General features: G+C 34.1%; 1 protein-coding gene across 2 annotated transcripts; it reads left to right on the top strand.

Annotated features, from left to right (window-relative positions):
- The first annotated feature begins 7,209 nt into the window (after positions 1-7,209).
- LOC111317645 (basic helix-loop-helix (bHLH) DNA-binding superfamily protein) lies at positions 7,210-10,678 on the top strand. Of its 2 annotated transcripts, XM_089757054.1 has the most exons (4): positions 7,210-7,525; positions 7,721-8,320; positions 9,290-9,747; positions 9,866-10,678. In XM_089757054.1, exons 2-4 carry the CDS (start codon positions 7,763-7,765, stop codon positions 9,885-9,887), a joined length of 1,038 nt encoding a protein of 345 aa, XP_089613180.1. In that variant the 5' UTR covers positions 7,210-7,525; positions 7,721-7,762; the 3' UTR covers positions 9,888-10,678. The 2 variants fall into 2 exon arrangements, with proteins under 2 accessions (XP_089613180.1, XP_022775819.1); XM_022920084.2 differs by having other exon boundaries at positions 9,290-9,894.
- The last annotated feature ends 3,912 nt before the right edge of the window (positions 10,679-14,590 follow it).

Below are 14,590 nucleotides of genomic sequence, written 5' to 3'. Positions count from 1 at the left end.
CACAATTAAGCATCATCTAAGGGCATTAAAAGACAACCAAGCTTTAACTGAACATCAACTTATTGGCTCAATGTCCGATGCCAGAGATACTGTGGAACTTTAGAGACGATCGATAACAAACCAACATTTACTTTTACAGCTATAATTACATAACCATCAGTACTGCTGTTTGATCTATAATTATTTACTATTAGTTCTAAATCTTTGTTTCGAAGTTGTTTCAAGTTAGCGTAGTACTAATTAAGTACTACTTCATCAATATTACAAAATTTAGTTGAAATCTGAAAGGAAATAAATTTACAACCATCGGCCATCAGCTGTACTGCATGCTGTAGGTATTAGCCAGTAATAGTATATATCAATATCAATGGGCCTTGCAGTTGCTTCACTACGAAACCCATTGATCAGTGATCAGTGCAATGGAAAAGAGGAACATACTCTTTGTGATTGGTGCTATCTTTCAGATAATTGGATTCCAACTTCTTTCTCTATTTTTTTTATGGGAATAATAATTCCAATTAGGTGTAAAATAATAATAATAAAATAACAAGTTTAAAATTTTTTTGAGGGAAAAATAGAAGTTAAAATTACAGATTCCAAACAATAAATTGCCATGTCATATATATCTTTGGTGGCTGATACCATTATTTTGTTACTTGAAATTGGTATTTAATGGTAATTTTTTTTATATAGCATACGAATATTTTGGTATGGTATAGGTTGCCAAATATAGGCAATTAAACTTTCCCAATCGGGATGCTAGAAATACTAGATTAACGTACGTAAAATTTTACACGATAATTTTTTATGAATAAATAGTTAAATGCAATGGTCAAATTGGTTAAATTAGTTAACCACAAACCAAAAAAAAAAAAAATTGTAACTATCAAAAAGGCTGAAGGAATTGTTTGTTCTAGCTTTAGTTTAAGCAATTATAAATTAATTTCTTAAAATTAATAATCCCAATCATATAACGTTAATGTTAACACATTTTCCTTATAATTTTACGACCATTAGACAAATTAACGTGGTTAAGCTTGTCATCTCGTTCTAGTATCTAAGTTTGACTAACCCTTTCTGCCACAAGCCCAGTCCCAGCCCAAAAAGCTTCTCATTGTTCTGGATTAATGCTATAATGGCTTTCTTGTAGGAAAGGGGCCGGGCTATGGAATGGAATTGGACTCCCGGCCCCAACTATATAGCATGGATTTGGAATTTGGATAAGAGGCTAAAATAATAGGTTAGCTTGATTTTATTTGTGATATGTACTTATGCTGAATTGTGAGACTTATGAATCAAATGGTCTCTCATTTGTTGAAGTTTTGCATGCCGACCGCCCAATGAACTCTTGATAACAAAGTTTATCTTTATTTTTTGGTTTTTTTTTTGTTTCGTTTTGTCTGGCATGTTATGGTTCATATGAGTTACTTTTAAGCGTGCTATAATCGAGTATTTGAAATTGCTTTGTAATTAATATTGAACAAAATTATTGCAAATCACAATGATGCATATACATGTGAAGGGTCTAGCCAACTAGCGTTTTGCTCAAGCATGGTCTTGCATGTGTTCTTTGTTGCACTAGCGTGCATGAATTCACTTTTTCTTTGACTATACTAATACCATCCATCTCTCCTCTGTTTTTTTTTTTTTTTTTTCTGGTTAATTTTATTTATATATGCAGGCTGAGTTAAATAAGTGTTTTTAGGATGATCTATTCAAAATTGGAGCTTTTAGATATTTAAATAAGTGTATATTAAAAAATATATAGATATAAGTTGTTAATCATATTTATACTTTGTCTTGCTATGTAATTAAGGTTAATTATACGTCTCCAATCCTTGCAGCCAATAGACATGACAAAGGCAAAAGCAATAATGCGAGCTTTGTAATGATGCAGTAGTTTTAGATCATAATTGCCTATTAAGAAATCATGACATTTTCGGCTCATGTGATTTAGAGACAAAATTACAAAGCTTGGAATAGTGGGACTTACTTTCGGCTTTGGAAAGAAATGAATGCGATGATCAGAAGCATATTTTGTACTTGTAAATTGTTACTGAAAGAGACGTATTGATGAGGCCTGAGGGTGGGGAAGTGTAATCGGATATGCAGAAGCCCACTGTCCCACTTTGAGGACACATTCCATGGAAATTTGGTGTATTTCTTTTGACTCTCTCTGGAAGTGCAGCCTCCAGCGGCAGCCAGACACAGAAAATTATATTTGCCTTAAGCTATGCTCATCTCTCTATATTTGAATGGGACAACTCGATCGGCAATTAATTGAAAACGTATATAATAATGAATATATAATCCCATTAATTCCCAGTCAAGCACCAAGGACGGCTTTACTGAGAAGATATATATGGAGGCTGTGGAATTTGGATTAAAGATGAGATTCTGTTTGGACCCACCAGCAGATCTCCTTCCATTGGATAATTGTGATTTGTTACCGTCCAAACTCCTTAATTTCTATGCCTTTAAGATTGAAATGGTTATATTAATTTCTAAGCAAGTAACTCAACTCTCTTTCAGTTTTGATCATCTGGCTCGTCTTGGAATCACCAACGTTTACCTACAAATCAACGAGCTTCTGCTTTACTCATTTCTAAACCAACCTAGATACATATATATATATATATGGATACATATGTTTGAAATTATACCATATTCTTAAAGTGTTTCCTTTGTTATATATATGCTAAACTTTTGACTTACGTGATTCTTTAATAACAGCCAGTGAACGCAGACTACAGCTTAATGATTTCATATGGGTAAATAGCATATGTTTGGTCCAAAATGCTGATAACCAGTGGCTGATTATGACTTCAAAAAAAAAAAACAAGGAAGGGGAAGCTTATAGAGTTCTGTAATGTATGGAACCACTTAGTTTGTGCAAAAGGAACTCTTTTGACATATTTAGTGGACGCCATGAGTGAATGTCGTACCAGCTCTGGACTCGAAGAAAATATGAACAGAAAAAGAAGCCGCGCGCTCCAGTTATATTGTATAAAGAAAGGAAAGGAGGGAACTCATGAATAGAATATTCACTGTATCTTTTGCATATCAGAGTCAGACTATATGTTTACAGGCATCACTACTTTTCCATTCTTTGTTCTTAAGCATGCAAACTAATCAAGTAGAATGACCAAAAAATGTTCCAATTATGTTTCCAAATGGAAAGTGATTACTTCCTATTCCTTTAATTTATGCAATTTTTTTTTATTCATTCTCAATTTGAAATGGGTAATTAGTTTCATACAAGTGGGAGTTGAAGGTAATCATTTTGTTCTCTGGAAGAAAAAATCTCTTGTTTTGCAACAATAATAAGGAAGATTTAAATTAATACTGGTTAAAGGTTCATAAATAGTTCATATACTTTACATGAGGAATTTATTTACATCAATGAAACTATATGTCATGATCAATGAACAAAGTGTTTAATAAACCTGAAAAAAATAAAAATAAATGCTTTATTTTTTTATGTCAACTTTTGCTTTTATATAATGATCTATTAAAAGATTTTAGAAGATATATTATAATATATTCATTTAAAACTTGTGAGTTGTTCAAATAGTATACCTATTATTCACTCTATGCGATATCCCACACTAAATTACTTGATAAGACAAGGACGTTCCGTCTCAAACCCCAGTAATTGAATTGACCTCGCAGACGCCTAACCACTGAGCCGAAGCTCAGTTGGCTGTCTAGCTAGTTCGTTGATCAAGTTGAAGATGAGAAGTAATATCATTGAGTTTTCACCCATAAAAGGGGAAATTTTGAGTTAATATAGAAATTAAGCAAATTGATTAGTCCCATTAAAAACGTATAGATAGATAGGAACATTGAAGATTGAGCATTGAAAATGGTGATCCAGTGCTGGGGAGAAGCTGCAAATGTAAGATTTTATGTAGGAAACAAATGATAAGGGGAAGCTTCTAATTAAACTCATAACGAATTAACCAATAGTACGTGCAACAGGGCATCTGGTGTAGACCAAGAAGTGGGGACAAGCTGCAGCCACCTACCCTCATTAGTCATTGCTCCATGGGCCGACAGGGGAAGGGGAATATCCTAATCCATCATCACCTTGATCTGGATCGCACTGCCTGCGCTATCAATTTTTTTAGTTAAGCATATCATTAGTGCTTAACTTAAAAAGCAAGATGTACTTCGCTTCGGCTTATGACAACGTTGTGACATGTTTTTAGCTTACCAATTGTTTTTAGCTTACCAATTACTCAAATTCTCTTACATTTTTCACGTTAAAACATCACTACTGCAACGTATATACCATGATTATCTCACATATTATAAAAGATTTAAAAAAAAAAACTTCCAAAATCCTAAAGATGAATATACCCATGAAAATCTTTTATCCTTTTATAGGATTCTTTGGTAATTTTCTGGAGTTTAAAATCAATATAGTTAGAAGAGGTTCATTTTCCACTCTCTGTCTCTTTCTTTTGGGCCATTTGCTCTGTTAATTGCTTTGGTAACCTAAATATATTGTGGAATGGATTCAAAGTTCAAACCCTATACTCATGATCATTAGGCAGAAGCCAAATAGATTTAAGTTGAGGCTTCTCTAATCTCTACGCTAGCTAGGGCAGGGCAGGCAAGGCAAGATCAATAACATATATATATATATATATTTATATATATATATATATATACACACCATCGAACAAAATAAAGCAGAAGCCCTAATTAAGCAATAAGAGAAACTGGGAACAAATTAATTTAACGTCATGACAGGGTAGGACTGATGTCATCATAAACCCCACGACAATGGGGGGGGGGGGGGGACTTCTCGTGGGTTAAGATAGTGGTGCTGCAGCTATCATAAAATGTTTGAATATTTTGTGTTTATATAAAAAAAAAAAAAACACTTAAAAGGTTGCAAAAAAAGGATGAAAAGATAAAACATTGGGGGACCAAAGCAGCCATGCGTGTGACCACAAAAAGGTCCTAAAAGATATAAACCATCCCTTCTCTAAGCTTCCTTTCCCTTTTCAATTATCTTAAAAGAAAAAAAACCTCCTTTCCCTTGCCATTTGCCAAAGCAAATAGCCTCAGTACGCAGAAACTACTCTTTAGACCCACTGCTCTTTGAGTCACTTCATGCCCCTCCGTACGTACAATATATATATACATATATATGAATTTGGAAGAAGCAGAAGCATTAGAGTTGGGGGGGGGGGGGGGGGGCATGGGGGTCATAAACTAATTGCATGGGTTTTTCTTCTACTTTTTCTCATGACTAATTGAGTGTTGATCTCATTAATTAATATATAGTTAATAATATATCTAATATAACAAAATTACCCAATTCCATTTGAAAAATGCTTAAGACAAAAAATGGGGTTTCCCCTCTTGAAACAATTATGGTGTTTAAAAGGGGTAAGAGACGGTTATTGGTTGAATGATTTTTGTTTTGCTTTTCTTGGCCAAGTTGCTGCTTTTGAATAACCGTGTAATTACGCAGAGTTTGCTGGTCATCAAAGATAGATTCAAGAGCTTTAAGTCATTATTTGTTTTCCCAGCTTCATCCCTTTTTAAACTTTTTACCATAAAAACATTGCATATCGATACTTGTATTGATCCTCTTTTGGCCAACCAACCAGGCATCAAAGCCGGTGACAGCATATATAAAATAGAGCTCGTGGGTAACTAAAGGACATATAGAAGAAAATAGTGAATAAATATTGGAGGCTCGGGATACCGTGCCATATGTCAAAAGCTAATGGAAACATCTATTATTCCCTTTTGGAGTCTTGGTCTATAAGTTTTATATACTCAACTCCAAAGACATTGAATTTCATCAAGCAAGCAAGGTAATCATTTTTCCTTTCCTATAACGTGTCGAAACAAAATGAAGGAAGATATTATTATCCCAACTTCATTTTTTCAGCTCGCATTATAAGATATAGTGTGTGTATATATATATATATATGTATATGTTATTAATTTATGTTTATGCTTGAGTTTCCGCCTCTAACTTTATACAAACTACATATAAAAATCTTTGTCCCATATAGAAAGAAAAATGGAGCAATTGTTTTAAGCTAGCTAGCTGGATGCTTTGTATGTTATTCGAAACAAAATCAAGGGAATTTGGGTTGTTTGGATGGAGATTTAGAGTAGATTAAAAATTTTAAAAATATAAATTACATGCTTTCACCTGAGAACATGCATGGTTGTTGCTTCATTATAAGTACTAGAATGCCATTATGAAGTTGAGGTTCCCAATTAAGCTGAACGGTTTACAATGAAGGCAGTAATGCATGTGGTGCCTTCATATTTGATGATGCTTTGGGAATTTATCCTCCTGACGAAAAAAAAAAAAAAAAAAAAACAAGGCTGCCCCGCCAAACCCATGCCAAAGCTTTACATGTGTCGTGTGAAAATGAAGAGCACACGAATTTATCAAACAAATTAACAAATTCCATTGTACCATATATACATCAATTCCACTTTAAAGGACAAACTATAATCTAATATGAGACTCCATATAGGATCATATGACAAGGAATGAAGGCAAGCCATGAATAATATATATATATATATTATACATATGTAACTGAAATTGAAGAGTGAAGAAGGGCAGCTAAAGAGAGAGAAAAGGTGGAAGTTGGAGTGTGTTCCAAGACACAATGATTACACGGGCTCGGGGAAGCAGAAGGGTGGCGTGGAAATAGCCAAGAGTGTGGAAGAACGTGGGGGCTTGACCGAGGTAGGAAAAGGAAGATCGAGGCGAGGCGAGGCGATAGCATAAAAAAGAAATGAAATGAAAAAAAATAAAAGAAATGAAAAGGGTTTAGCTAAGCCTTTTATCATGATGATACTATCAGCCTTTTTGGTCTTTGGTCGGTCGACAATCTGTGTGTTGTGTGTTCACTGTGTTTTATTTTTTGTGTTTCCCATCCCCACTCTCTCTCTCTCTCCAACTGCACTACTCACAGACACAGAGTGTAATTATACACTTTGAACCAATCACAAAGCAAACAAATATTATTATTTTATAAGGGAGAGAGAAATACTTTGGTGTGTAAACTATTAGTGTATAAAATAAAACAAAATAAAATAGGAATAAAGATAAAGGATCCCCTCTCTCTCTGTCCAACAGGAATGGATAAAGAAAGCCGTAAGAGGAAAGGAAAGGAGACTAGCAGTACTTGCAGTCTCTATAAATTTAGAGTGCTGGAGAGGGAACGGGGCAGATTATCGGTGAGAAAAAAACAAAGGAACCAAAAAGACACCAACAAAGCATATAGGAAAAGGAAAGCTCATTTTGAAGCAAAGGATAAAAAAAGGTCCTCACCCACAAAGGCGCAAAGGCGTGGCAGAAAATAACCTACCCCAAGAGATTTGAGTGATCCTTCATAAACAAGTCCAATCCTTTTGGCTTTGCCTTCTCTTTCTTTTATCAATTGCCACCACCCTCCACCACCTCAAAGAGATAATAAAGAAGAAGAATTGAGAGAGCTCTGAAAAGTCCATCTATGTAACATATCAAAAGAAGGTCTGTTTCTTTTATTCTTCTTTTGCTTCTTTCTTTCATAACCCTTTGTCCAATTTTTCCCCTTCCAACTTCCATATCTCCTTATCGTATATAATTCACCTCGGAAAAGGAAGTGTTCAATATCAAAACAAATTCGTATATATCTATATAATACTTGAATCTTTTGTCTGATTCTTTTGCAATATATTGAGGCAGAGTTAAGAAAGGGCAGAGGGGGAGGAAGGAAAAGATCGAGGAATGTGTGGAAAAAAAGAAGAAGATCAAGGAGAGTGTTCTCAAGCTATCCATAACATACAAGGTTACCAAGAACAGTTACTTATTCAACAACACCAACAGATGCAACAGAACAATGATTTATTTGGAGAAACTAGGGGAGGGTTGATATTCCCTGAAGTATCACCTATCCTACCATGGTCTCTCCCTCCGGTTCACACTTTCAATCCAGCCCACTTCACTGGAAACCCTGTTCGAGACCATGACCCTTTTCTAGTCCCTCCTCCGCCATCATCATATGGGGGTTTATTCAATAGAAGAGCTCCTTCCCTACAGTATGCATATGATGGCCCATCGGCTGATCAGCTAAGGATCTTGTCTGACACTCTCGGACCGGTGGTTCAACCTGGCTCAGCTCCTTTCGGGCTACAAGCTGAATTGGGTAAGATGACCGCTCAAGAAATCATGGATGCTAAAGCTCTCGCTGCTTCTAAAAGTCACAGTGAAGCTGAAAGGAGAAGAAGAGAACGAATCAACAACCATCTCGCCAAGCTACGCAGCTTACTCCCAAGCACCACGAAGGTAAGTGGTTGTCATTGCATAAAGTCATGGAAAATTACAAACAAAACAAAAAATGCTTATAAAATTGTCAAAAAGAAACCAATATAAATCATCACGCGTAGATGTCCTAGTATATTATATGGAAGTGTCATGCACCTTTTGTGCATCCTTTTTGTATTTTTATTATATATTGGGCCTTTTCCCTTTAAAGATATCTGTAGATCTTCCTGAGATTCTACTTAGATGGTTGGTCTGATTATATGCTCTCAAAACCTACCCATTTAGACGTGAAAGGTCGTCACATTTCTTCTTGGCCCGTCTTTTTTCAATCTGGTTTGATCTTTTCAACAAAAAAAATGCTTGTCTTTTGGTTTATTCTTGACAGTCTTGTGGTAGTTCCAAGAAGAGGGGAAAAAATACCAAAAGGGAATGAGCGACAATGTCGCTCGGTTGATATGATAAAGAGAAACCAAGGGGCAGTTGAAAAGCTTCCATGGAAATGTCTTGCCGGATCATCAGTCAAATTAAGTAGGGAATGAAAAGAAATAAAGAGAGACAAACTAGCATACTTTGTCAGTCACACTATTACGCCTGTTCCGTTCCCTTGAGATAAAAATAAACCCCACAATTAACAACCTATTCTTTGAGCTACTTTCGAGTTTGGAATCAACAAAGCAGAGAGAAACACTAAAACCACTTTAACATATCATTTCCTGTGATCTATTTGATTTTATCACTCACTTTAACTTGTCTTCTGTTTTTCTTGTTTTGGTTATTTCTTGTGATGAATTGATGGGACGAAGCTTCATCGTTAGAACAAGTAACCTAACATGCATGTTAATCAATTTAATAAGTACTACACATGCTACTACATTCTATTCTTACTACTTATTTTAACTACATTTTAATGTGTTTGTAGAGTTTGATACAAAGTTATTGAAATGCTGCTCCTTTAATTGTTCTTGTTTTGGTTATCACTTTGCAACATAGACGGACAAGGCTTCACTGCTTGCGGAAGTAATCCAACATGTGAAGGAGCTAAAGCGGCAAACTTCTTTGATAGAAGAAACGAGTCCTGTACCCACCGAAATCGATGAACTAACGGTGGACACATCGGATGAAGATGGTAAGTTTGTGATCAAAGCTTCAATTTGCTGTGAAGATAGGTCCGATCTTTTGCCTGACCTAATAAAGACATTGAAAGCATTACGTCTAAAAACACTAAAAGCTGAGATCACAACGCTTGGTGGGCGTGTAAAAAATGTTCTGTTCATTACCGGAGAGGAAGACTCAAGTAGTAGTGGTGATCAGCAACAACAGCAGGAGCAATATTGTATTAGTTCAATACAAGAAGCATTGAAAGCAGTGATGGAGAAGACTTCTGCCGATGAGTCTTCTTCAGGGAGTGTTAAGAGACAAAGAACCAACATCAGTATTCTTGAACACAGGTCTCTTTAACTTACAAAAGGCCTTTAAGTACTTTTTTTCTGGTATTGATGATGAGGGTGTTCATTTTTCTTTCCTTTTTTTTTTCTGAGTGTGTTTTAATTTGTGTATTTCTACCAGTACTGGACAAAATAGGTATTGATGGTGTGGACTGTGTACTTAAAAAATGGGTTCAATTAATTAAAGAATATCAGGGAAGAAATCAAATAGAGAAAGAGAGAGGGGAGCTGGGAATGGGGCATGGCGATGGCATGATGTATGATCATTGATCAGCTTGTTGGTTTTGGTTTGGTGAAGCTGATTGCAGAGAAGTGATGAGAAAGAGTAGGAGAGAGGGCCGGGATTGTTTCAATTTAGTACCAGTAAAAGTAAGAAAATAGGCAAAAAAACAATGGAGGATCTTTTTCGTGGGAAGAGAAACCTTATATCAAAACCCAAGATAGAAAACGTGAAGTTGATTGCTCTGATCAGTGGAACCAGTTTGGACTCGGGACAAAAAACACAAACTCTCTGGGATTTTCTTTTGTTTGTTTTCTAGCAATAGTAGTGCTGTTTAAGCCTTTCTCTCCTCAGTTTGATGGAATTTATGATCATATCAAATGCATTAATTAAGAATGGTGACGACATACTTGTTCGTTTTCTTCTTGTTGTTGTCGTGATGTTACACTACCATCACCAACGTTGTAATCTCAGGCTTCTGATTAGTTTCTCCCTTCCCTTCCCTTCCCTTCCCTTCCCTTGTTTGTTTCTTTTGTTTTTCATTTATATTTAAAAAAATGAGTGGAGTAAAGGAGAGACTAGAAAGAAAACCCTAAGGAGGCTGGCATGTTCTAGCACGAGAGAAAGAGAGAAACAGGTTGTTTTTGTTTCTAGTATGCAATTAATGTACATTATATATTATATATTGATATTGTATTTGACTTTCTTGTTTTCCTTCCCGCTCTTTCTTCTTCCCTTTGATCATTACTGTGTTTTTACCAGTTCTGGTTTTCTTTTTCTATTTGAATTTTGTTAGTGAAAGCACATGTGTGTGTATATATATATATATATATATACTTTTTAAAAATATAATTTTTAATTTAAAAAATTATATCATCTACTTTAACTTTTTAAAATATCATTTAATCTTAAAGACTGATTTTAAGGATACGTGTATATATATATATATATATATTCATGGTTAATCTATGTACGTACTTTAAAAAAAATTATTTTCCTGGTAATTTATACATATAAGACCTAATTAAGCAGTAATTAAATTTTTAATGCACATTATACCAAAGATATGTGAATGAGACATATGAAAGCTTAGATAGAAGAGTTAATAGTTTATACTCTTCATTGACACGGATCATTAAATTACGTGATGCTTGCATGTATACATATATTATCACATAGTCATTTAGTTAAGTGAATATATATTGACTTCTTTATTTATATTGTTAAGTTGTCACATGATATATATTATATATATTATGGTTATGTTTGATGCCCAGAATGATAGATAGGACAAGATGATAATTATTTTATATTATATTTTGTTTGTATTTAAGTGAAAATGATAGGATTATAAAGAGGGTTATCATCTTTTTTGTGTAAGATGATTCAATCATCCCAAAATAGAAAGAATTATTTTTAATTCATGAGATTAAGCTAATATATCTTTTTATATTCTTAAAAATTACATCAATAATTTAAATTGTATAAATTTTGAAAAAAGATAATTTTGACTAATAAATAAATTATTTTATTTTAATTCTTGCATACATCAAATATAAAATAAAATGACATTATTTAATTTAATTATATTCATAATATCATCTTATTCTATCTTATCATAATCTTATATACCACCTATGACCTAAATTTATAAAGTTTAAATTAGTAGTTATGAAAATTGTAGGTTAAATGTAGAAGACACTATATATATGTGTGTGTGCGTGCGTGCGTGTGTGTGATAGACTAGTTGGTAGTCATTTTGAAAATAGTAAATGGATCCAACTCTCAATCTTCCGTTACTTTGTTGTCAGTTATTTTTAATATAATTTTAATCATCATTTACAAATATATATGACCAAACGCATAAATAGATCTTACATAGGTGAATGATACCGAAAAGTGTATAAAAAAATAATGAACAAAAAAGTAATGACAGGATTACAACCTACTATAACAAGTATAAATGAATATTTGCTATTTATTATACATTATCTACAAGCTATATATGGGGATCGATAGTGATATGTATCTTTAATTATCTTGTATAAATGTACAAAAAGTTGAGTCCAAATGGTCAGCTAATATTACCTTTTTTTTTAAATTAATTCAGTTTCTTTTCCTTTCAAAATAGTATATTGCAGTTCAAATTCAAGAGTTTTTATTTTTACTTGAACCCATTCTTACCACTTCAATTAAATTCAAGTAGAAACTCACCAAGATTTTTAGAAGCAAAACAATTTCAAAGTGCAAAATTACTTTTTCATCTTCTTAATTAGTTAAGCATCTTAAAAGGTCTCAAGTCCATTTATGTATAAAAGGCAGGAATGAGTAACTCTTATTCTTTTTCTTCTTCCTTGTCTTTTATTTTTAGATAAGTATAAGATTTCTAATAAAAAACAGTTAAATATATTAAAAGTAAAGTAAAAAAAATGCAACTCAGAGAGATTGATAGACCTTAATGATATACAATATTTTAAATAAGTTTTATCATTTTTTTTTTGAAATTATGATGAAATTTTCACTCTTCAAATATGATCAAAATCTGTGCATACATACTACATTAATTAACTTTTAATACATTCTGATGATAGGTTTTTTATTTGATTAAAGACTTGAGGCTCAAATTTTTGTTTGAGCTTGAAAGAATTTCATTAGCTGTTATGCTCAAACAGTAGAACTTGAACAAAAGTTGATACTCAACCGAACAAGGCTTGATTGCAAATGAAGCCAATCTAAAATATAATTTAGAGTACTTAATATAATGGTTGTTGTAATCTCTTTCTGAAAGAGTTGAAGTGAATCCTTTCCGGTAACAAAACCCTAGCTGTTACAAATACATGTAGAACAATATTTAAAGTTAAATCAAACTTGTGAGCTCCTGGAAGGCAGAATATATATGACTCAAATTCCACTCAATTTGCTACAATGCTAGGTAGCCGAATTCTCCACGCAAGAAGAAGCGTGTCAACCCGTTATGGTTCACAACCCTAAACCATGATGAGTCGAGGCACGATCTCTACCTTTTCACCAAAAGGATAAAAAAGACAGAAAGAAAAGTAGCGTGATCTCGACTCTAGCTTCAACCATAAAATTTCGTGGAAATAAAATAAATGATGATAAGATATCATCAGAAAGATTATATACTTTAATCATGCAGTGAGTAATTAGTGTAAGCTATACTGATCACTGAAGCCTTGAGCGAACAAGGCTGGCTGCATCGATCATATATACATATATATATATATATGTGTGTGTGTGTATGTGTATATACTTTTTGTATAGAGGGAACAGGGTACTGCTGCTGAAGAATCTAACGAAGCCCATTGAAGCATAGGCCGTTGCCTGTTTTCGGGGGAATCGAGCAGCTTTTTCTAATGGTAGCTGATAAAGGAGACTGTTGTGGTCATCTAAAATTAAGACAAAGTTTAAGTAGACTCGGAGCTGAAATAATGCTGTGAAAATTGAAGACAGCCGCTGATGAGCATGTACTATAAACAACTGTTATACGATGTTTATGTTATTATATTCGGAACAGGAACATTATAATCTTGCATCTTGGCCTTCCCTCCTGTTTGTATCTTGATTCTTGAGTCTGACTAAAAGAGTGGGCAGCCAGGATTAATATGCAACTTGAAAGGTTCTAATATATCCAAATATAGCCATTCATTCTCCGATATACACAAATCCACACGCAAGTGTACGTTGGGTGGAGTGTGGTACAATTACTGAAATGAAATGGATTTGGTTGTTGAAACTTCATAGTGTTTAGAGAGTGGGAAAGCGAGATCAGCTAGCAAGGACAGGGAATGGATAGAACCAAAGAAAGTGGGTTTGTGAGTGGTTATAGATATTTTTTTTTATATATATCTAGCTAGCTAGTTGTATGTATCGTTTACGTACGCATTCGACTTTATTATATGTGAATACAAATAAAGTATGGGCTGGAATACATTTTCTGAACCATAACTAGCAATGTTTATGACAAGAGATTAACTAGCTTCAAGTCTGATTAATTATATATATATATATGGGAGTAGTATGCAAAAGACATCAAGAGTTGCACTAAATCTGTAAAATCTAGCAATACCCTAAGTAGATTCTCTCTCTCTCTCTCTCTCTCTCTCTCTCTATTACTTGAAGTAATCAAGAATGTTTTTGCCCTATTGTATTCCCTTTCAGTTATCGGATCAAGTAGATAGCTAGTGTGAAAATTTTGGTTATGGAATTAAATGATGTTTGGAAGTTTTTCTTTTTCATTTTTGTTTAATGATCACAAATTCTTCAAAATAATTAACATTGATCTTGGAGTGGTCAATGGGCCGAGTAGCCTATTCAAGCTTGCAAGCCCAAACGATATCAAGGCAGGGGCAGGCCTTGGTGTACCTCGGCCGATGACTACCATTGTATTTTCAACGACAATAGTGAATACTGAAGGTTTGGGTTCGGCATCCCTGATGCCTTGGCGTGAGGATTGTGACACTTGGAGGAGTAACCATCACAATTCACAAACACAATGTCCCAAACCTTCCTTTCCTCCTTTCCAAGGGAAATGCAGCTTCCGGCTGGGCCCTTGCACTTGGAGGAGTAACCATCACAATTCACGCACACAATGTCCCAACAATTTAT

The sequence above is a fragment of the Durio zibethinus genome, chromosome 2 (genome assembly GCF_047325235.1).
Source record: "Durio zibethinus cultivar Kanyao isolate XHJ-2024 chromosome 2, ASM4732523v1, whole genome shotgun sequence".
Lineage (NCBI taxonomy): Eukaryota > Viridiplantae > Streptophyta > Magnoliopsida > Malvales > Malvaceae > Durio > Durio zibethinus.
Note: the sequence above shows the minus strand (reverse complement) of the source record. Positions and strands in the feature narration are given on the sequence as shown.